General features: G+C 32.5%; 1 protein-coding gene across 1 annotated transcript; it reads right to left on the bottom strand.

Moving 5' to 3' along the window:
* Nucleotides 1–1,423: 1,423 nt before the first annotated feature.
* LOC140443437 (cytochrome P450 4C1-like) lies at nucleotides 1,424–19,063 on the bottom strand. Its single transcript, XM_072534691.1, has 8 exons — nucleotides 18,793–19,063; nucleotides 14,845–14,954; nucleotides 13,079–13,169; nucleotides 11,222–11,407; nucleotides 6,945–7,312; nucleotides 4,867–4,935; nucleotides 4,453–4,801; nucleotides 1,424–1,644 (listed from the first exon to the last, which is right to left on the bottom strand). Exons 1-8 carry the CDS (start codon nucleotides 18,959–18,961, stop codon nucleotides 1,481–1,483), a joined length of 1,506 nt encoding a protein of 501 aa, XP_072390792.1. The 5' UTR covers nucleotides 18,962–19,063; the 3' UTR covers nucleotides 1,424–1,480.
* Nucleotides 19,064–24,528: the final 5,465 nt, after the last annotated feature.

Here is a 24,528-nt window from a genome sequence, read left to right as displayed (position 1 = left end):
TCAACAGGGTCCGCATAGCCATGATGATTTCCAACCTTCGATAGAAGATGGAAATTAAAGAAGAAGAAGAAAAAGAAACTTCCTTCTGTCCATGTAATAATGAATCTGTTAGAGATTTGGACCGTGTATTTTTCGAATGTCTTAATCGTAGAGATCAGACTCAAAACTTATATTTAAGTTTAATCGATCTCAACATTAGCCTACCAGTTAACATTAGCAATATGTTATCTTAATAAATTAAGTGTTGTTGTGCTTTTGTTATTCTTGTTTTAATATTTGCTTCCTCTACTAACCTATTCCATGACTAATCTAAGATTTGTGAACTTCCTCATTTAATTTGTCTGTTTATTTTGATTACTACTGTCTCAGATTGTTAGATAAGCTTGCTGATCTTACTATACCATTACATATATGACCATTTTTTAAATTAGTATGACTTATGACAACCGATTGTACATGTTTCATCTAATTCTGGTTCCACTGTCTATTACTTTCCCCATAGTCTTGTGTGTTATTCTTAAATATGCTGTTGATAGACATAGCTTAGACCATTTTCCGGTTTCCTTTTTTTCTACTATAAAATAGTCAGTAATGGTTTTATTGATTTCAACTGAGTCTTGCCATCGTATTTCTTCTACCGCTGTGAGATCTATATTATCTGATATCTATTTTGTTATTTTTTTAACTTTTCTATTTTTTTCTGCTTCTTGCTGTCTATTCCATACGTTAAATCTGTTTCCTTTGCTTTTTCTTAATTTGGGTCCTACTTGCTCTCCTGTTTTAGACCATATGCATACCACTTTCCCTTTTATTTTCTATATAATATATAATATATAATATATAATATATAATATATAATATATAATATATAATATATAATATATAATATATAATATATAATATATAATATATAATATATAATATATAATATATAATATAGGTATAATATCATACAAAAACCTGTCATATATATTCTTCGTCGTTTATAGTGACCTTTGATAACGTAAATCTGCTAGTGCGTGAAGACCTTGATGTCGCAAATTACTGAAACTATTTTTTTCAACAAAGGTGAGAAGAGAAGATAATATTTTTAAAACGACGATGAAGTGTGTAAATTCACGTCCATAGCCGCTGTGTTCAACTGAAAACTAAGCAAATGGTCCGTCTCCTTCAAACAGCGAGTATTTTAGAAACATGCAGACCATAATCATTTAAAATTAGTTTGAAATATCTCCGTCAATAATATTTAATAATTGTAGTAACGTTACTTTTAATTAAAAATTAAAAAAATAAATTGTGTTTTGTGTATATCTATATTTAATATTTTAAAAATACCCTCAATAGTCATAAAAACGGGTCATGTAATATATAATATATTTTAATTACACTAACAAAATAAAAATAACGCAATAACAATAACACAGCCAATAAAAAATTATATAATAACAATTTGATCATTACAATTTACAAAACCGAAATATTAGTTAGTACGAGGTATAAACTTCAAATTAATTGCGTGTGCACTCCTTAGCACCAAATCAGTTATTATTTCAACTTTTTCATTTTTATCGGCGATTTCCACTGAGAAATTCTGCAGAATTCCACATAGAATAGCTTTCATCTCATACATTGCAAATCTCTGACCTAAAATAAATTTGTTACCATTAAATCTGGAAAACATTGTATTATTCTTTATTATACTTTATTACTATTCTTTATGAACCGAATAGCAAATCAAATCATAGCAAAAAATGACACAACTAGATTGTTGAGTTTAGATTTCAAAGGGATAGTTTGTAACCGTAGATATTTCCATAATGCGGCCTTATAGGACACACATTAAATGTCCTACACTTATGTTTTAGTCCAAAAGATCAAGTTTGATCAAGTCCCAGGTACTAGTAGGATAATGTTGTTTAACAATATTACACTGCAGTTGTGAACAATACGTTTTGCCGTCTTCCCTGCATTCTCCCGGAATTTACATACTGTTTTGCCTACATTACCCATTTTACATAGATGATATCTAAGTGAGGAGTGTCTAGAGAGGACACAATAATAACCTTTTTGCTTGGATTTTGGTCTGGAATATTTTCTGTGGGCTGCATAAGTTCTGTATTCCCATACAGCAACAACAACTTCGCCATGCGGATTTTCTAACATGGTTTGTACTGCATAATGATTTTGGTACAATAAAAAAAGTACTAGCCCCATTTTAGTAAGACTCTTACTTGTCTCTTTGCTGATAATTCCTGATACCCATACCCATAACAAAGAACCCTTCTTGAGTTTCTCTAGATGCTTAAGAAACTTTGCTTTTACAAGCTGTTACGAATTTAAAAATTGTAGACTTTATTGTAGCTTTACTCCTAAAGTCAGGCAAACAAATAGCAAAAGAGTATTCAAGATAGCTTAATCAATCTACTGTTAACTTACTATTTTCGATTGTCACTATTTTCAACATTGTTTTTCTGTTTTCTAATAATACAAAAAAATATGTGTGCTAATCTATTCATTTATTCTTAAACGTTTTAGTTTATTTTTCTTCTTCTTCCTTTTTGTATGTAAGCTTTAAAGCCTGTTTCTTCTTCAATATTAGCCTTTTAAATTGTTTATCGCACCATATTTTCTTGGTCTGCCAATACTTCTTCGTCCATTTGGTGACTTATCTCGTGCTATTCGTACTACCATATCCTCTGCCATTCTACTAATGTGTTCGTTCCACTCCTGTTTCCGTTTTGTTACCAATCCATTTATGTCTTCTATATTGCATGCCCTTCTTATGTTTTCGCTTCTCTCCCTATCCCATAGACTTTTCCCTGATATTGGTCGGAGTATTTTCATCTCTGTTGTTTCTAGTAGTCGTCTCGTTTTAGATGTTTTAGGTCTTGTCTCCGCCGTGTATGTTAATATAGGTCTAATTGCTGCTTTATAGATTTTTGTTTTTATATCTTGTCTTAGGTGTTTGTTCTTCCAGATTGTGTCATTAGGAGATCCCGTCGGTTTACTTGGTTTTAAGCTTTGTTGTCGTACTTCTTCTTTAACATCTCCGTAACTAGTTATATATATTCCCAGATATCTAAACCTTGCTTCCTGCTTTATTATTTTCCCATCAATTTCGATTTTACATCGTAGTGGGTATTTAGATGTTCTTATACATTTGGTTTTTTTTGCTGATATTATCATATTGTATTTTTTGCTTGTTGTATTGAAGATGTGTATTAATCTTTGGATCTCGTTTTCGGCCTCGGCGATTAATGCGGCGTCGTCTGCATAACATAATATTTGGATTTCTTTGTTTCCCATTCTGTAACCATGACCTTTACGTACTGCTTGTATCATTTCATCCATTATTATATTAAAGAGAAGTGGGCTTAACGAGTCACCCTGTCTGGCTCCGCTTTGTACAGGTATACACATTTATCTTTGCCTGTATTCGATTATAGAAGTAGATGTGTTCGATGGTTTGTATAATATTGATTGGTATGTTTCTTTTATACAGTAGGTGTAAGACGTCTTCGACTTGGATGCGATCGAAAGCATTTGTCAGGTCTATAAAACATTGATATGCTAGCTTATTGTACTCGATGGCCTTTTCTATTATTTGTCTTAGTACAAAAACGGCGTCTACGCAGGATCTTCCAGAAATGAATCCTTGCTGTTCATCTGATAAAGTTGTTAGTTTATTGATTTTGTTGGTTAGGACTTCTGTGGTAAGCTTAAGTGCGGTGTTCAGTAGATTTATACCTCTATAATTGTTGGTGTCTCCTTTATCTTCTTTCTTAAACATTGGTATCATTATGCCGTTGCTCCATGTGTCTGGTATCTTACAGTGCAATATTAGTTTTGTATAAGTTTTGTCATCTCTAGGGCTATACTTTCTCCTCCGTGTTTTAGTTGGTTATTTCATCCAAGATAGTTTGCAATTTTTCGTAGAATGCCTCTCGTTCCTCCTTAGGTTTGCAGTCCTCGGGGCTATAGATAGATATGACGTTTTAGGTTGATAAATATAATTTAGCTTTATAAGGCAAAGCCAGTATTACCAAAATTTATAAAGTCGCATGCTTTTGACAGCAATATCGCTAAAATAGTTACATAATTGTTAGTTTTGAATATTTGTTAGTCCTCACCGACCAACCGATAAACATTTGGTACACCAGCTGCCAGTTTATTGATCTTTTTTGTTTTCTAAATGTTTCTTAATTCTTGTTTAAGTCCTACAGAAAGCAACTAAATACTGAACAATAGAAAATACTTTGAGAAAAACGATAACAAAATATAAATATTTAAGCTATGGACTGAACACTAACATGAACATGCTATAAGGATTAGTCAATTTAGATGAGGACCTTTACATGATGAATTGTGAATAAAAATAAAAAAAAAATAAATCTAATACATTTAGATACTCTGTATAACGATCTATAAAGTTTATGGTCCACTATTCCTTACCAATGCAATTTCTGGGACCAGCACTGAAAGGTACAAAAGCAAATGGATGTCTATTCACACAATTTTCAGGCAAGAAACGATCGGGATCAAATTTCTCAGGTTCTGGCCAATATTTCGGGTTTCTGTGAATGTCATAAATCCAAATATCAATAGGCGCCTCCTTTGGAACCAAATATCCATTCAGTTCAGTATCTTCATCCAACATCCTTGATATTATGGGTACAGCGGGAAAAAGACGTAAAGTTTCTTTAATAAATCGTTCCATTACCTTTAGTTCATTTAGGTCGTTAAGATCTGGTTGTTTTTTTGCATCTCCTAATACAGTTATAATTTCTTCATAAATTTGATCCTTAAAATAAAATTATATTATATTAAAAAGCTGTTAGTTATTCAACAAACAAGTTTATTTATTACCTGGTATTCGGTATGTATTGCCAATTGACGTAAAGCCCATGATAGACCTGTGGCAGTTGTATCGTGTCCCTAATGAACATAAAAATTATTAATATTACTTAATAAAATAGAGCAATAATATCTTAAAATTAAATTTTGGTAATAACTAACGTGTTAGTAGTTTAATTATCCTATATCACTGCATTAAAATGTTCTCTATCATGCGTAACGCTTAGTAATTGGTAAACGTCCATGCTCGTCCAAGTTCCGATATTGCGAAGCCATGGCTCTTCTGCCTACTCCTCTACGGCCATCTATCTTTTCTTCAATTATTATTCGTAGCGGGTTATATTTTTCATTTCTCATTATGTGGCCGAGGTACGAGGTTTTTCTTTACTTAATCGTTGTTATAAGTTCTAACTCTCTATTTATTGTGTTTAATACTGTTTGATTCGTAATATGTTGTGTCCATGATATTCTGAGCATTCTGCGATAAAGCCACATTTCATAGGCTTCTAGCCATATCAGATTATGTAATTTTAATGTCCAGACTTCAACTTCATACAGAAAGACTGACCAAACGTAGCATTTAGTAACTCCAATTCGTATGTCTAAGATTAGTTTACGGATATATACATATAACTTGCTTCTATTTATTGTACATGTTCCTAGCCTGTTCTATTCGTGTTATTATTTCTATATCTGGATCCCATTTCATTATTTAGTACTACTCCTATATATCTGAATTGATATTGTCAGTCTCATTACTTTACTCGCATTATTAACTCTATCTAGCATATTTTGTAAGTCTTCCATTTTTTCTGCTATCACAACGGTATCGTCTGCATACATGATATTGTTAATATAATAAAAGTTTATTTTTATACCAATTTCGGCACCGTCTAGGGCTTGTTTGAATATGCATTTAAAGTACAAGTAACAATGAAGACATAACACAGCCTTGTCAGACACCTCTTTGTATACAGACGCTTTTAGTAGTCTGTTTGAAATAATATGAGGTTTCTTCTCGGTTTCAATTCTTCTTCTTCCTATGCCGTCCCCATTAACGGAGGTTGGCGACCACATTTTTAAAAGCTTCTCTGTCTTTTGCAACGTGGAATAATTCGTCTACAGTCATGTTTGTCCAGTCTCGAATATTTCGCAGTCATGACTTCCTCCTCGGTTTCAATAAGGGGTTTAAATTATGCGGAGATCTTTTCCGTCTAGCTTTATTTTCTGTAGATCATTTATACAAAAATTTTCGCAAGCAGCGCCTCCCTTGTTTCCAAGACCTTTCTAAATCCCAACTGAGACTCACTTGTGTCTATTTCACATTTTTTATAAATTCGGTTCTGTATGATCTTTAAGCATATTTTAAGTAAGTGACTCATTAAGCTAATAATCCTAAAATAAACGTATTTTTGTGAACTAGATTTCTTTGGTATAGCTGTGAATTATGAGTTAAGCCATTTGTTAAGCCAAAACTTTTACTTTAAAATAAAAAATTCCGGTCGTATCATTAGTCATGGTAAAATACTTAAAAAATTACTATTAATTACTAAAATTTCTAAACTATTTCCAAGCTCAAAATTAATTTCCAGTTCCACTATTCGCCAAGTTAGTGCCATTGTCAAACTTAAAATATATAGATATTTTTTTCCGAAGATTTATCAGTTACACTGTTTCCTTTTATCTGTGAGAAAACGACATTTGGATGTAAGAGGTGGCATTCTGGTTTTCGCCGAAAAAGTTGTGTAATAACTTCAATCATTATAATTTGCTTATCTTCCCTCTTACATAGGTCAAGAATATTATTAGAAAAATTAAAATATTTAAAAAAATTTCAAAACATCGTTTGTTTGCCACCTCTCAAATCCACCGTCTCACGTCTCAGATCTTTTATGAATATGAGACAAAGCAACTATTTATGTTAAGAAGTATTATCCGCATTATTAACAGTTATTTATAAAATACATTTTAATATGATTGAGCATAGATCAGATAGTAAACCTGCTTTTTTCAGCACGTATTGCTAATACTAGTAAACGTTATAAATAAAATTATGCTTTTCTGTCAAAGGAGAAACCTTTAATACTTACTTCAAACATAAATGTATTCACTTCATCCATAATACCTTGGTCATCGATAATGCCCTTGGAAATTTTTGCATTCAACAACAAATCTAGGAAAGCTAGTTTCTTCCTCTTTGTTTCATCATCTTTATTAACTTCAAATGGTTTGAAATCTCGTGATCTTTCTAGTACAATACGTTCTGTAAAGCCATGCAGCGTGGATAAGACTTCTTTGAGTCTAGCACCAAGAGAAGATAATATATTAAACATAAATAAAGTATGGAACCAAGGTCTTACTATTCTATATATCACGATTTTACCCATTTCATGAATTGCAGAGACATAATTTTTGTCGTCTTTTTTGGTCAAATCGAGCGTTGTTCCAAAAGATGTTTCTAAAAGTGTGAAATTAAACCATCAAATTAAATCATTTTTCCTTAATTATACACTGCGCTTCACGAAAAAGAGGCCACCTAGACTTTTGTAAGAATTTTTCAATAATTTTAAGTTATATATATATATATATATATATATATATATATACAATTTATTCTATTGTAACTAAATTCCCACAATGCAGAAACAATTTTAGCGTCTTTAAGGCACCGACAAACGGTGCCGATAGGTCAATTAAGGGTAATAAATTTGCAGAATTGATATCAGTTTTACAATTTGGGATAATGCACGTGTTGTTTGTACCTTATTTTTCTTGGAATATAGCTATTCCGTTTATCAAAAACTTTTCACTAGTGTACAGTTGTTAGAAGAGTAAACTTGTGCAATTTTTAAATTTAAAACTATGGCTGAGAGATTTGTTTGATCTGTTCAAATTGTACTTTGATTAATAATGGAATGAGTCAAAGAGTAGTGGCCAGACAGCTTGGAGTCAGTCGTTGTATGGTCCAACAAATTTACCAACGATTCGTAGAGACTGGATCTCACGAACGACGACCAGGATCAGGCCCAAGAAGAATCACGACGGCCAGAGAAGACCATTCTTTACAACGCACTTCTTTGCAAAATCGGTTCTTTACGGCTAGATAAATCCAAAACCGTTTTCAAAATACTTACGCGTGGACTTTAAGCACTTCTACCGCGAGAAGAAGGTTGAGGGAATTTCGCCTAAGGACTCGCTGTCCAGCTACAGGACCATTGTTAACAGCAGCACATCGACAACGTCGACTACAGTTTGCTAGAGACCACTAGCATTGGACGATAGAAGATTGGAAAAATGTTTTGTTTAGTGATGAGTCCAGGATGGTTCTTTACGGCTCAGATGGTCCCATCAAAACATACAGAAGACGTGAGGAACGATATGCTGCTTGTGTTCGACGAGAACGTGTTGCTCTTGGAGGAGGTTCGGTAATGTTTTAGGTAGGCATTTCATTCGGGGGCCGTACTGACTAATTCTAGACGACCATGTAATGCCTTTTTCTGATTTGTCGGCGAAAACTTTATTTTTATTCAAGACAACGCGCTTCCACCCGTAGCCAGGATGGTAACGCAATATCTGGAAACTGTCGGTGTATCAAAAATGAACTGGCCAGCTCAAAGTCCAGATTTGAACCCGATTTAACATGTTTGAGAGCAACTCAAACGAAGGGTAAGAAACAGAATACCCCCAATAAATCGTGAGCTCATTGTTGACGGTTGGCGCTCATGGAAGAATGGGAAGCTTTTCCTCAAAACGACATCCAGAATTTGATCAATTCAATGCCAAATCGAATGAGGAGTGTAATTCACAATAGAGGTGGTAATACACAGTATTAATAATCACGACTTAATTGTAATTTTATAAAGAAAACAGAAAAATGTATTAAATGTAATGTTACTTTTTTTTATTTTTCAATAAAATTATTTTGGAAGAAGTTTTTTTGACATTTGTTATTTAAAAAATGATGCATGCTGCTTTAGAATATATTCTTAAACATTACACAATCTAATGACAGTCGCTTTGTGGTATGATTCGTAAAAATGAAAAAATTACAAAAAATTTAGGTGGTCTCTTTTTCGTGACGCGCAGTGTATATATTTACTAGTAATATTTTTTTTTTAATATTTTCCGTGTTCAATAGTTTTCACATCAGCTACTTATATCATTTTTTATACTTTTTAAGATAATTTTGGTTACTTTTCTGGTTAGATGACTTTGGCAGTACAAATAAACATTTAGATTATGCTTATTCTGGTTTGAAATTTTAAGACGCAATTCTTTAAAGTCTTTAATAAGAATCATATGAAATTTTATGATATACAGAGTGAACAAAAAATGCTACAATGTTGTTGATATTAATTTAATTAGGCGCGTCTCAACTTGTTTTAATATATGGACGACTATAATTTACACGTTCGGATGTAATGCAGTTCATCGATATCGGATGTACATTTTTACAAACTCTACGTACTTTTTCCCCAAAATTTAATATACCGTATATGTTTAGTCTTAAGGTATTGTACACCCAGCGTCTAGACTTTACGTCTAGTCTACTCAGAGTTCTCTGTAACTTAAATCAATAGGGTTCTTCAAAGAGTCAAGAGTTACTAATATATACTAGGCACATAACCTAGACACTAAGACTTTTTCTAAAATAACTATCGTACTGAGAGACAGGCAAAAAGATCGATAGGATTTCACGAAGGACTTATTCTTCTTAAAGTGCCGTCTACCTACGGAGGTTGGCAATCATAATGGCTATTTTTATTTTTGAACTTGCTGCTGTAAACAAATTAATCGATCTGCATTGATACCCGAATCACGTAGATTCTTCAACCATGAGTTCTGCCTTCGGCCAACAGATCTTCCTTGAATCTTTCCCTGTATTATGAGTTTCAAAATTTCTTATTTTGGTCCCCTCATCACGTGGCCTAGGTATTCCAGTTTTGTAGTTTGCATAGTAGTAATTAGTTCTGTTTCTTTACCAACCCTCTCCAGTATTTCTTTATTTGTAATTCTATCAGTACATGATATTTTTAATACTCTGCGGTATAACCAGAGTTCGAAAGCCTCGATTCTTTTTAAATTGCATTTTTTTAATGTTCAAGTCTCAGCTCCATATAATAATATTGAAAATATATAACAGCAAATGGTACGTAGTCTGATCTCCAAATTTAGATTTTTGCACGTTAGGAGTGGCTTCATTCGTATAAATGCTAATCTGGCAATCTCTATTCGCCTGTTTATTTCTGCAGTATGATCATTGGTTTCATTAATCAAAGTTTCAAAGTACTGATATTTTTCTACTTGTTCTATCACGTTACCATTGATTGTCAATAGGTGATGTATATTTTGTGGTCTTTTTGTAATTAGCATGTACTTCGTTTTTTAGCGTTTATAGTAATTCCTATCTCAGCACTATTCATACTTAAGCTTTCGATAAGATGTTGTAGATCTTCTATACTCGTTGCTATGATCACAGTGTCGTCAGCATATCGTAAGTTATTAATTAATTTTCCGTTAACGGTAACTCCCGCTTTGATATTATTGAGCGTGTTTTGGAAAATTTCTTCAGAATATAAGTTAAACAAAAGTGGCGATAAAACACATCCCTGTCTAACTCCTCTACATATCTTCATTTCTTCTAAGTGTTGCCCATCAATTTGAGCTATGGCACTTTGGTTCCAATATAATGTTTGCACTATATTTACGATTTTACTGTCAATGCGCTTGTTCATAAGTATTGATATTAGTTTTTCATGTCTTACTTTATCGAAAGCTTTTTCGTAGTCAATAAAGCACAAGTGTAGATCAACATTTACATCCCGACATCGCTGAATCAATATGTTGATGGCAAATAGTCCTTCTCGAGTACCCATTCCATTTCGGAACCCGAACTACGTCTCGCTAATATCCTCCTCTAGCCTTTCGTATATTCTCTTATGTATTACTTTCAGCAGTACTTTTAAAGTATGACTCAGGAGGCTCAGTCTTCGATAATCAGAGCACTCTTTTGCTGCTTGTTTTTTAGGGATGGTTATAAATGCTGACTTCAGCCACTCTTGTGATATTGTTTCCGTATCGTACACCGTGTTGAATAAATCTGCCAATACTTCCAAGTTATCGTCTTCCACTAGTTTTAACAGTTCTACTGGTATTTCGTCGAATCCAGCTGCTTTATTGTCCTTAGAGCTTTGATAGCATAAGATAGCAATAAAAGATATGAATAAAAATATAAAAATAAAGCATTAGCTATTCTAAGGATATTTAAGATATTCATAAACATTTGTAATAAAAAACGGTTTCAAAACAATTCAAAGTTAAAAAAAATACTTACAGACTAAATAAACTATCTGAAAAGATACTATACCTGCAATAGTGTTTAAAGTGGTTTGAGAAATTAATGGAACTATATTTGTTGCCGATTTCTTATTTTCTTGTTTGATAATCTCGACTAACCTAGCAGTTTCCTTGTTAAACACTTTAAGGAATTCCTGTAAAATACTAAAGTGAAATGCAGGTGTCAAAATCTTTCTTCTTTGCTGCCACAGCGAACCTTAAAGTAATAATCCTGTTAATACGAAAAAATTATGAGGATAAAATTAACTTAATTGACATAATTTCTTAGCACTATATGTATTAGGCAGTGCATATTGCATCGAAACAATAGTTAAAAATTTAGTGCTCTAGATTTGTTCAGTCCTTTAAACAATTAGTGGAGCTTAAACTAAAATATAGGTATACGATAACCGATAGCTTTTACTTTTATAGAGAAAACTAGAAAATAACCTGATTATCTACTTATAAACTATTATAAACCATATTTTAGACTTGTGTATGATAAATCATCTTAAGTTATGCTGCGGTGGCAGAATGCTTATTATTGAGAAGATGAACTTGAATTTGGGTACTGTCTTCACTACAGGTGAAGAAAATAATAAAGAATTCTTATTAAGCAGTTCTTTCGATCAATAAACTTTTGTAATGGTTTTGTTTTTGTCGGATTATTTATTTTTGTTGGTATTTGCTTATATTTCTGTATTTTGTTCTAGGTAAGTGCAATTGATGCTTTTCCATCCAAAAACAGCAGTAAGGAATCGAATGGTAAGGGTGAGTTTCTTATTAATAATATCAACACACGCAAATAATAAAGTTAATATATTTTTAGCACTACTTGTGTATTATTAAATGTTAACAGAATTAAATAAGAAATAATATAGATAATTTGCCGAAAATATATTTTACTCCTAGTAGGAAGTATGTTTGGGCTGACAACTAGAAAAACATTAGAGTTCCATATGGTACATCTTATAACGACATATTATGACGAGCAGTTCAGCGTAGAATAATGAGTATCCATGAAGGTAATACCAACGTGAACATCATATGTGCCTACGTTCCACAGGTAGGGTGCGAAGGACAGGAAAAGAAAGAATTTCGGAGTGTCCTTGATTGCGAGATGCTCAAGACTCCCGTAGACGAAAAGTCTTTTATAGGAGGTGGTTTAAATGGGCATATTGGATATTGGTAGAGAAAGGACGCGCCGCAAATAAGATCAGAATTGCCATGTTAATAGCCAACGTTCGCAACGGACAGGGCACTTGAAGAAGAAGAAGAGAAAGGACGGGAATAGAAAGAGTTTATGGAGATTTGGAAATGGGAATATTTCTTTATGATGACTAACGACCAGTATGTTACCTATAGTATGGGGGGGGAGATAAAGTCAGATTGATTTTGTGCTGTGTAGAAGAGGTTATCAACTGTAAAGTAATAAAAGGTGAGTGTATGGCTAGTCAACAACTATCGTTGATCGTGGATACGGAGATAAAAGTGAGCCGAAAAGGAAAGCAAATAGGAAAGAAAAGTATTTTAAAAGAAAGACAGTTAAAATAAAGATAGTTAAGATTTGATTTCGCGTACAGCGCCTCTGTATATTCGCTTATACGTATTTCATCCTAACAGGACTCATCAGAGCGACTATTTTTCCTGCAACAATCTTTCCTGTCGAAAGCAACAATAAAATGGCTTCAGTATGTACGCTATAGCGACATCTGATAATAAATCACGAAAATAGAAATCCGATGAATTCTATTGGCGAAACCAAAATCCAGATTTATGCTTTAATCTGTGCCTTCTAAGAATTGCAATGCAAAACAGATGTTGCTAAAGATATAAACAGAAATCTCTATTTTCGTGAAAGTATTTTATTTTACAAGAAAAAGATTACCTGAATTTGTCAAAAGTCCTTTTCCAAGCCATGGTTCTACAAGGGTGTAAGTAATTCCTTTGGTTAGATGTTTTGATCCAGATGCAATTTTCTTAAAGAAAAAAAATATATCTTTATTAGATTATCTAAGTTAGAATTAAAATATAAGTAACCAATATTCAAAACTTGACTTTGTTTTAATTACAAATCACCTTCATAGTATTTGAAGTCATTATTAGTTTATTATTTGTAGTACGTCTAGAAAGTATATAGAGAATACTATTGACATGGTTTTCTAATTTAGAATTATTAACAAAAGATGTATTTTGTTGTAATTAGTAACAGTTATCTAGCTGTATATTATTTATGATTAAAGGTAACAGAAAATAAAAAAAAAATAAATTACATCGATAGAGTGCCAACTTAAATGGCTCAGCGCAGAAACCGAAATCTGAACTTATTTCTGAAACCATACTTTAGATTTTTTATTTATTTTCAGTAAGTAAATAGTTCAATGAATTATACAATATAATCTCGCATCCATCACATGAATAGCCGGTCTTCTTTCTGTCTCTCTCTATCTCTCTTTTACCTTTCCTGCAGATTCCTGTCTAGTTTTCTTCTTTCCCCCCCGTTGCTACCTGTATTATTGTATTTGCGCTTACCCTACCTACTTTCCTGTGTAATTAATTTCAGTCATTAAAAATTCTGCACTCGAATACAAAGTGCTCGGTCGTATCAGGCACTCCACATTCTGCGCAGTTACTATCCTATAACTTCCCTATTCCTACTAGGTAGGCCCTGGTCGTGCCCTGTTAGGAACTGGGTGAAAAAGTAGTTAGTGTCTCTGTGGCCGCATTTTATCAAGACTGCAATATTTGGAATTAATAGCCTCGTCCAGGCCTCCCTATGCTCGTTTGTCCATTCTTCCTGCTACTCGATATGCTGTTATTCCTAGCTATTATTTTCTTTTGCTCATCCTTTCCGTATTCTTATTCTCTCATGATGTTCATTTACCATCAGGTGAATGGATAACATCCGTGTGATCACTTGTATGTTGTTCTGTATGCACGTGCCAACCTTAGCAGTGCTTTTCTTTTGGCTTCTTCTAGCACTCTTCTATATTTCTTGATTTTAAGGAATTATTGCCATACCGGTGCTGCATAGTGTATAGTAGAGTGAATCACTTCCATTAGAAGGCGATTACAGCAAGTCAATTCTCGATGTCAATCCGCTCATAGTTATGAGTCGTTCACGAACGATCTGTATCGAAGATCCGGCTCTTTATACTCAGCCGAAAGATCCGGATCTTCGAAATTTGACATTTTGATTTCTACTCCGGAAATCGTTTTTAAACAAAATAAAATTATTTAAGCATTGTGTTAAAAAGGATGTATGATAGGGCGTATAATATGTTCTACACCCTTTTTAACATATTTCTTAAATAATTTTAGTTTTTGAAACCGAGTTCTGTAGTAGAAATAGAAACTTTAAATTTTTACTTAAAAATGTAATTCTCATTACAATTAAATTGTCGTTTAATCCCATACAAACACAAGTTTTAATAATTGTGTACCATCGATTTCAAAAATTGTTCGTGTTAAATTTTCTGTGATATTTTATACTCGTACTAATATATATAAGTAAAACATAATATAGATAAGATATTTTTATACAATTTAGTTTAGTGATAAGAAGAACATTCAACTGTGTTAACTGTGAGAATATTTTTATCTGTTTATAAATGTGATGTGCGGAATTTTAAAAACAAATTCATATATACGTACTTCGAACTCATCAGGTCCAGTGACAACTACTACTGGCAAGCCAAGTACACTGAATGAATAAACTGGAGAATATTTTTTACCCCATTCTCTAAATTTTTCAAATAGTTGCACTAGAAAACATAAGATTTAATATAAATAAATAATAAAGTGTTAAAATATAAAATAAAAATAAATGAAACAATAAAATAATAATATAAATTAAGCAAATAAAAAGTCTATAAAATAGTCTATTTAATATGGTTTTGGCTGCTGATTACGAACTTCGACGGTGGATTTCAATCCCAGTAGCCAAAAAACTTTTTTAAACAATTTAATTAAAACAATCTTGTATTTTTTGATTTTCGAATTTTGAGTCTTTTTCAAAGCTTTTTTGATCATAACTCGGCTTATACATATGCAAATGAGCTTTACAAAGTTTCATTTTAAAGCTTAATTTATAGACTCTCAGACAAAATTTGTTAAATTACTTCATCTTTATTTGTATAAGTTATATAAGTTTGAAGTTGTAATTTTCTTAAAAAATTTGTAAATTAATTATTTTATAAGGGTTTTAGGAAAATTTGAGCAATAAACATTTAAACTAGAATTAAAAGTTTCGATAAAAGAAAGATAAATTTTCTTTCAGTTTACGATCTAGAACCATATAAACAATTAAATTGTTTACAACAATTTTTGGACCACTCGGATCAAAATCCACCCTCGAAATTCGTAATCAGCGGCCAAAAATACATAAAAAAACTTAGGTGGACCATAAGAATTGAAAAGACCACGGTGACCTAATTGGCCCCTAGACTAAAATGAACAAATTTAGCTCTGGCCAGTATGCAGTAGAAATCTGAATATGTACTTAAAATTTCTAAACATCTACGTAAATTCTATCTATTATCTACATCCATTCCATGGACTGCCAGGGTCACCAATGAGGAAGTGCTGAGAAGGATGGGTCGAGACAAAAAATTGTTGAGAACGATAAAAGTACGCAAGACTGCATACCTTGGACACATACTGAGAAATAATAAATATAGTCTTCTGCAGGTCATCATGCAGGGTAGAGTCGATGGCAAAAAGGGAGTAGGTAGAAAGAGGAAGTCATGGCTGCAAAATATTCGAGACTGGACAAACATGACTGTAGACGAATTATTCCACGTTGCAAAAGACAGAGAAGCTTTTAAAAATGTGGTCGTAAACCTCCGTTAATGGGGACGGCACATTAAGAAGAAGAATCTACATCCATGTATCTTCTTCTATAATAAATAAAATGTATATATTAGGAGTTATTAAAAAATGCTGAAAGTGCTTTAAGCGTTCAATAGATACAACGTAACTTTTCTGCAAAATATAACGGAAACGACCATATACAAATACACTGCCTACGACTAGAGAGTAATTGTTTGGCAACACCATAAATACCTTCTTCTTCGTCAAGTTTCGCTCCTACCGGAGATTGAAAATTATTCTGGCAATTATAATTTTGTTGGTTACGAGTCTAAATAGTTCAATTGAACTGCCTCCAAACCATTCACGGAGATTGACTTACCACGATATTTAACGTCTTCCTACGCTTCTTCTGTCTTTGATCTAAGAAATATGAATAGTTCATATTTTTCAGAGCTCATGAGGTGCCCCAAGTATTCCAACTTTCTGATTTTTATGGAATTTAAAAGTTTGTAATTTTTTCCTTTTTGTGTTTTTTTTTTAATTTGACATGTTGCTCTTCAAGATGTCTGATAGAGCTCCATAGTATGGGCAGCATATAGAGCTCTATCAGACATTTTCAAGAGCAACATGTCAGATATTTGAAAAATAAAACGTTCGATGTGTGCTTCCAGTCTTAACTTACGGCTTTAAAACACTTTCCTTGTCTCAGGCTACAGCAATCAAACTCAGAGTAGGTAAAAGACGAATGGAATGCTCGCTACTTGAACTGACTCTCAGCGACAGAGTTAAAAAACGAAAGAATAAGAAGGACAGGCTTCATATATGTTATAGAGCGTATATCATGGATGAAGTGGAACTGGGCGGGCCATGTGGCCAGAATGAATGATGGACGGTGAACAAAAAAAATGACAGTGTGGAGACCACGAGCTGACAGAAAAAATAGAGGTGGACCACCTACACGATGGATAGACGACGTCAAAAAATCGCAGAAAATTGACTGTAGAAACTGGAAGAAATTAGAGGAGGCCTAAGTTCAACTTTAAACGTAAAAGGCTGGATGGTTGTTTTCCTAACTGTTCGAGAACTTGTGCGTTAGTTTTGCGATACATCCGTGATATTTTCAGAATATGTCGGTAGCACCACATTTCGAATGCTTCCAGGTTTTTAATGTTAGATTGTTTTAGTGTCGAGGCCTCAACCCCATAAAAAAGGGTGGAGAAAATATAAAATCGAAGCATTGTTGTTAAAAGTTGACCGTGCAATCTCAATGCTGCATTTTATTGCGGCATCCAGACTAGATCATTTGCACTAAAACATGTGATATAAAGTATACAAACAACATTTAGGCCAAACAACCTCTTTGAAATTTAAAATTTACGATACAATGTACTAGACTAAGAACGGCATACTATTTAGCATTCTATTTAGAATATTTATTTGATGGGTAGGCTAGACAAGTAGGCTAAACAACTATTAAAAGTAAAGTTTAGGTGTATAAGATCGCTGTAGGGAATGTATGCAGATAGGTATAAGACACACAGTAAGTAGAATAAAGAAAAAAGTAAGTGATGTATTCTATAACAGACAAATTCAAATGAAACTGAAAAGTCTATAAGATAATTCTAAGACCAGCACCTTTGACTTTACCTTGCAATATAGACTGCAGCAGGGAGTAACGGTACTGATTTCTCATAACGTGTCCCAGATATTGCAATTTTATGCGTTTGATCGTAAACACAATCTCTGGTTCCTTCTTCATTTTTTCTAGAACTTCCTTGTTCGTGATCCTTGCTGTCCATGATATTCTCAGCATTCTTCTATAAAGCCACATCTCAAATGCTTCAAGTTTTTTAATAGTGGTGTCTGTAAGCGTCCATGCCAGAGAAAACATAGCATCTCAAATGTCTCATTTTTGTATCTAGGGATATGTTGTGACTTTTGAAGATGGCGCTCATTTTGTTAAAGACCGTTCTTGCCTTTCCTATGCGGCACTTCATTTCCTGTACATTGCCCCACTGTTCGTTTATAATAGTTCCTAGGTAGCAATACTGTTTTACTCGCTCTATCTGCGTCCCATTAATGTAAAGATGAGCCCCATTTATATTCTCCTTGCTGATAATCATTTGTTTCGTTTTGTGGGTATTAATGTTTAGTCCGTACTGTTGACCGTACTCGTTTATTCTGTCCATTAGCCTCTGAAGTCCCTCTAAACTATCTGCCATCACCATGGTGTCGTCGGCATATCTAACATTGTTTACTCTTTAACCATTTAGAAGGATGCCTTCGTCTATTCCGTAAAGAGAACATGATGACTCTGAACAGAATGAATGACGGGTAATTAAAATGAAAAGACATGCTTAAATGCATGCAGTGAGTGACGAGAAAGTATAAAATATAAATAAATGTAAGTAAATATATATGAACATGAAATATAAGTATACTTAAGTGAATATAGAAAAGTCTAGGTGTATCTAGAATGCATAAAATAGCTGAATGTCAATCGTTGGAAAAAGTAGGGGAAGAAAACCAAAGAAGACGTGATGACAACTGGTTGAAACCAAGTGACATTCCTGTGAAGAAAGTTACAACTTGTTTGAAAATAAACCGGATAATTTCATGTTTTGTAAAATACAGAAAAAAAATAAATCTAAAAACTTTTTTAGAAAAACTTATTAAATAAGTTTTTAGATTTATAAAGAACTAATAGAAATTAGAAATTATATAGAACTAAAAGCAACAACAGTAAAACAAGCTTTTAATTATCTGTATAAATTCCAAATCAAATACTACCTGAATCACAGTTGAATAATTCAAAGAAGTTCCCAAAAATCGGAATTCTTGGAGGTCCTGGCAACTTATAAACTTTTTTTAAAACACTACGTTTTTTCAAAATTGTATAAACAATATAAATAACAAACACTGCTGCTAACACGGAACATACGTTTTTAAAAACATCCATTGCTTCACAAATAATATATCTCTTCGTGTATGATTTTAGAATAAAATAGGAACACTGATTGATGAAATCGCTAAAATACTAACCGTTCAAGGTTGTCGTTGATATTAATATCTAAAAGTGCAATAATGTAATACAGATAATAGATATAGTCTATAGTACAAGTGCTTTGAAAGTACAAAATATTTTTAAAAATGATTAATTTTGAAAAAAATAACTGTTTATATTTTATGATTTTATGTAAAAATTGTCTAATACTGTTCTAAAGCTATTTTCGTATGGCATCTTAATGAAATTTAATTTATTTTTACAAGGAATTAACCACAATTTAATTTAAAGTAAGTTTATTTTGACGTTTCGATTTCCACTTGGTAAATCGTTCTCAAAATACGAAACAATAATCAATTAAACAAGTTTTGTTTTTGTTACTTGATAATAAAACTCTTCTAATAATTTAATTTTAACTGACTTTTTATTTATATTGACAATTTAGACATGTATTATACTATAACGATTACTAGTCTCAAATCACGAGCGTTGTGTGGTTTAACCCTCCGTTAGTCAAATGGGTGACAGGGAGCTACTACGCATATCTTTACGCTCATAGTACTCAACTGGCATGGTTAGTACTTGTCACCGCGCATATACCTTCATATTAAGGTTGAATAAGTCAACACATTGATCAGATACATATTTTATAATTTTTAATTTTTTGAAATATTTATATATTATTTATATTTTTTATTCAGGGTCTTGTTGTACAGTATATTTATTTTTGTATTACAGTTCAAAAAAATCTGAAAAAAGAAAAATAAAGCGTAGCAAGGATCCAAATAAGTGGATTGAATGGTATAATCTTCTCAGTTTCGATGAAAGTAAGAAAGATTTACTAGATGATAATAGCGATCACGACGAGAATGATCATATTGAAGAAAATATGAATGACTCAAATTCTGGACACAAAGTTGACGATTCGCAGTCTGAAGATGAGAGTGAACATATAGATAAACTTTGTTTTGTCGCTTAAGACTGTATTACAAGATAAAGAAAACATCCGCTAAAACCATCCAATATTAGAACCAGAGCATGCAATATCTTGTTGCATCTACTTGGACCAAAACACAAGGCTCGTGAAACACGCAAAGAAATAGATATTTTCGAGCTATTTGTTAACGATGCTGTTTTTAGAACCACTTGTACGAATACTATATATATATATATATATATATATATATATATATATATATATATATATATATATATATATATATATATATATATATATAACGAGTTTATTACAGCTGCCGCCGTTTCTCGCAACCTAGCTTCCAACGCTTGCGATCGTTCCAGTCATCTACTTGTAGACCCCTATCTTCCATTGCACCTTTTACTTTTTGTCTCCACGATCTTCCACTGGGGATCCACTGTAACATTCTCTTTGGCCATCATTGATCATTCACCCTTTCTACATGGCCATACCATTTCAGCCTTTTGCATTCTATAGTTTCCAGGACGTCAATGTCTATGCCCATACGCTCTCTGATTTCAGTATTCCTTACTCTATCTCTTCTAGTGAGTTGGCAACATCTTCTCCAATAATTCATTTCCATTGCTTTTATTTTGGATGCGTCATTTTTATTTATTACCCAAAGCTCTGAACCATATGTAGCAATACTTTCTATGATACTTTTGTATATCCTAATTTTTGTGTTTCGGGTGATGTGGTTATTCCAAAGTATACTATTCAGTTGACGTATTGCTGAATTTCCTTGACCAATTCTAGTAGCTATTTCTTTTGTATTCCGACCATTGTTTGTAATGTTTACACCGAGATATTTATAGCTATCAGTATTTTGAATTTGTTTGCTTCCTAGTTCTAAGTACGAATACTTTTATCGATAAAATGGGAGAAATTTTTTCTTGTGAAAGAGATGTTGAAATAAAAGCTTTCATTGGATTGCTTCTTGTTTTAGGCTCGTTGTGGTGATCTAGAAAAAATCTCAGGGACTTTCATGGGGGATAATTCATCCGGAAATGGCCTAGAATCTTGTTATATATCAATGAGCGAGAAGCGATTTAGATTTTTGTTGCGATATATTCGATGATAGAAATCAGAGGAGAGACATTGATAAATTAGATACTATCAGAGAAGTTATGGCTATATTTAACAACAACTGTCAAAAATATTACACTGCTGGCGATTATATAACATTCGACGAACAATTACTGGCATTTAGAGGAAGGTGTTGATTTCGCCACTACATTCATAGCAGACCTGCTAAGTACGTATTGAAAGTTTTTGCCTTAGTTGATAGCCATGCAGTCTATACAGTCAATCTGGAACCATATGTTGAAACACAGTCTGACAGACCTTACCGGGTAAGCAATCCAGCAGAAGACATTGTTTTACGCTTGATAGAACGAATAAAAAATACACACAGGAACATTACAGGTGATAATTGGTTCACTAGCATCTCTTTATTACGAAAATTAAAGGAGAGAAAGCTAACATATGTTAGAACAATTCGCAAAAATAGAAAAGAAATACCAAAAGAACTGTTACCAAGAAAAGAAAAAAAACATTGACATCAATTTTTTTTTCACAATGATTGCACTAAGCCCTCAACAGAGGTTCTGTTATTATCTAGTATGAATTTTAATGCAATATTTCAATGCAATAGATAACTCAACGCTCGACAAAGAAAAACCAGAGATAGTGTCATTCTATAATATGGCATAGGTAGGCGTTGATCTTGTTGATTACCTTTATGCAAAAAATAACGTCGTTCGTAATACAAAAGATGTCCTGGAAATTGTATTTGCCGAACAGCACGAAATTAGTTCTGATAATCTTTAATTATTCTGTCTGCTTGTATCTTTGGTTTCTGGCTTCTTAAGTTAACTACTACTTTATAATGTATATTCAGAAGTATTATTGCTCTGTAGTTTTTTTTCTCCAATGCTTTTCTTATTTTATTTCCTCCTTAGCTTTAACTTTTTTTTTATTTTTGTATTTGTGTTTCACTTGGACATTTTCTGCAAAACTCTCATATTTTTTTACTTCTTTCTCTTCCTCAATTTAATTATTTTTTAGTTTTTTACATTTCTTTGGCTCAAGATTTAGCTGAAATACTTCTGCCAAATATGATTCCGAATTTACGCATCTATATGATCCGATATATTATTTAAATAAAGTAGACCTCAAAATACAATGTTTTGTATTTTGAAAACGATTTCCGAAGTGGAAATCGAAACGTCAAGAAAACTTATTTTAAACTTAAATTGTGGTTTGTTTGTGTATTGTTTTCCATAATAATTATTTTATCCCTTTTTGATATTTTCTTATGGGCTTTTTCCATCATATACATGTCTGCACGTTAGAGGATGGCGTAACATTTGCTACTGTAATGATATGTTCTCATTTCTTAATTCTTAGTGTAGCGATTCTTACGTTTAGTGATTTGAATGCACATAGAAGCTTACACCATTTTTTCCATTTATTTTTCACTGCTATAAAATAATAACTAATGTTTTTTAAATTTACTTCAGTCTTTCCATCGTATTTCTTGTACCGCTATGACATCTATACTATATCTGATTATATGTTTTGTTACTTTCTCCAGTTTTCCTATTTTAGCATCGTTTTCGTTTTCTAAGTCTCTATTTTTGTTTGCTTTTTTTGTTTTTACTGTTTCTCGTAATATTGGTTTTCTTTTGTGATTTTCCAGTGCGATATATTTTTTTTCTGCGTTTTGTTTTCCGTTTTCCTTTACTTTTACTTTATTTGTGTCTTTCTAGCTCTCCTGTATGTTTTGTACTTATCTTTATCATTTTCTCTCTTATTGTATCCGATCTATATACTTATTCGCCTAAAAGAATCTTTTTGTCAGATTTTTTGTTTCTTTTTTATCTCCTTTACTTAAAACGTAAATCCGATATATTGTGTGTGTTGTCTTAAATACGGTGACCTCTATATAACATATGAGGACATCAGAAAGGGAGTATGTATATATATGTTCAATCTAGAACCTGCTGGTTTCTTCCCTTTGCCTTCATTATGTATATTACAAAATACAAGAAAATAAGCAAGAAGACTGTAGCAAACTATCTCTAAAGCAAGTAAAATAAAACAGTGAATATGATACATACGTTTAATTTTAAATAAATAATATCTACAAATTAATTGGAACGTGACAAAGATATAAAAACCAATATTTATTTATAGCCAAGAATAAGTTTACAAAAGATGAATGTACAAGTCACAATCACTCAAAGGATTAAAATCTCAAAAATGGTAAAAAAACATCGATATATGTAATGGTATAATTAATCGGCGGTAAAATGAATCAAACTTGTTAATAAAAATACACAAAATTAAATCTAAAACAAAACAATGAATGAAAATCAGTAATACACTACACATTCAATTAATAGTAAAATTAATACAATTTGGTGATTTCAAATACAATTTATCACAATGATGGTGATATTAAGAGTAGGCGCAAAATTTCGGGCCAATGCTTTTTAAATGCATTCATTTTTTTCGAATCCTAAAAGAACTAATAAGTATTTTTGAAAAATTTAAACGCAGAATGAAAGAATACATCATTATTGAGAGCTGAAAGTCCCTGAAAACTTCTATAATGTTTATTTTAATAAGTTACAGGAGTGAAAAAAGGAGAAAATTTAGTGTGATTTTTAATTTCAACTATCTCGTTCAAAAAAAACTTTTTGTTTATTCTAAGGGACTTTCGGCCCTCTGTAATAATGTAATCTTTCATTCTGCGTTTAAATTTTTCAAAAATATTTGTTAGTTTTCTGAGGATTCGAAAAAAATGATTGCATTTAAAAAGCATTGGCCCGAAATTTTGCGCCTACGCTCTTAATACAATAAAATAAGTTTTTAACTAATAATAACTCAATAAAATTATTAATACAAGTATGTCAATAATAATTAGGGATACAGTAAAAAATCTTTAAGCAAACGTAAAATGTTCTCGACGGACGACACAACAAGTTGTATGTAAGTTTACAACAAATACTGTTTTTACTCAAGCCTTGAATCCCCACGTGGGATTGATGATGGTGGCAGCGGGGTGCTACCACGTAGCTCAGGCGATTGTCTTATCAGCAGGACAGGATCACAGGAATGAGTTAAGATTGCAAAATTCATCTCCGGAATAACTTTATACCGGAAACCAGGTGAGGACGACCTTCAGCGCCGGAAATGTAGGTGGAAGCATTGCTTAATAATGTTGCTCAATACTTACTGCTGGTTAATACTGTTGCTTACTACTGGCAACGAGTGGTGATCTCTGCTAATTTGATTCGTACCACTGGCAATTGGATGGCGTTGTCGGTACGACGTAGCAATAATTTTAATTTAATATTTAATTATACTTTACAAACGAAACTGCACCAGTGTGAAACTATTCTTTTCGACGGAGATGTGAACATAATATCTTTAAAACGTCACGATGTGTGTTAGTTCACGTCGATGGCCGATGTATTCCAGTGGAAGGAGCTGAGCAAATAGCCCACCTCCTTTAAACAGTGAATATTTTAGAAAC

Source organism: Diabrotica undecimpunctata, chromosome 6 (genome assembly GCF_040954645.1).
Source record: "Diabrotica undecimpunctata isolate CICGRU chromosome 6, icDiaUnde3, whole genome shotgun sequence".
Classification (NCBI taxonomy): domain Eukaryota; kingdom Metazoa; phylum Arthropoda; class Insecta; order Coleoptera; family Chrysomelidae; genus Diabrotica; species Diabrotica undecimpunctata.
Note: the sequence above shows the minus strand (reverse complement) of the source record. Positions and strands in the feature narration are given on the sequence as shown.

What these genes read in the sequence shown, in the direction of transcription:
- LOC140443437 (XM_072534691.1), bottom strand. Translation starts at nt 18,961, where the DNA reads ATGGATGTTTTTAAAAACGTATGTTCCGTGTTAGCAGCAGTGTTTGTT. An exon ending in TGAATACATTTATGTTTGAA is followed by an intron (nt 4,936 to 6,944) that starts GTAAGTATTAAA and finishes TATGTTCATTAG; the next exon opens with GGACACGATACAACTGCCAC. An exon ending in CAATACATACCGAATACCAG is followed by an intron (nt 4,802 to 4,866) that starts GTAATAAATAAA and finishes TTTTATTTTAAG; the next exon opens with GATCAAATTTATGAAGAAAT.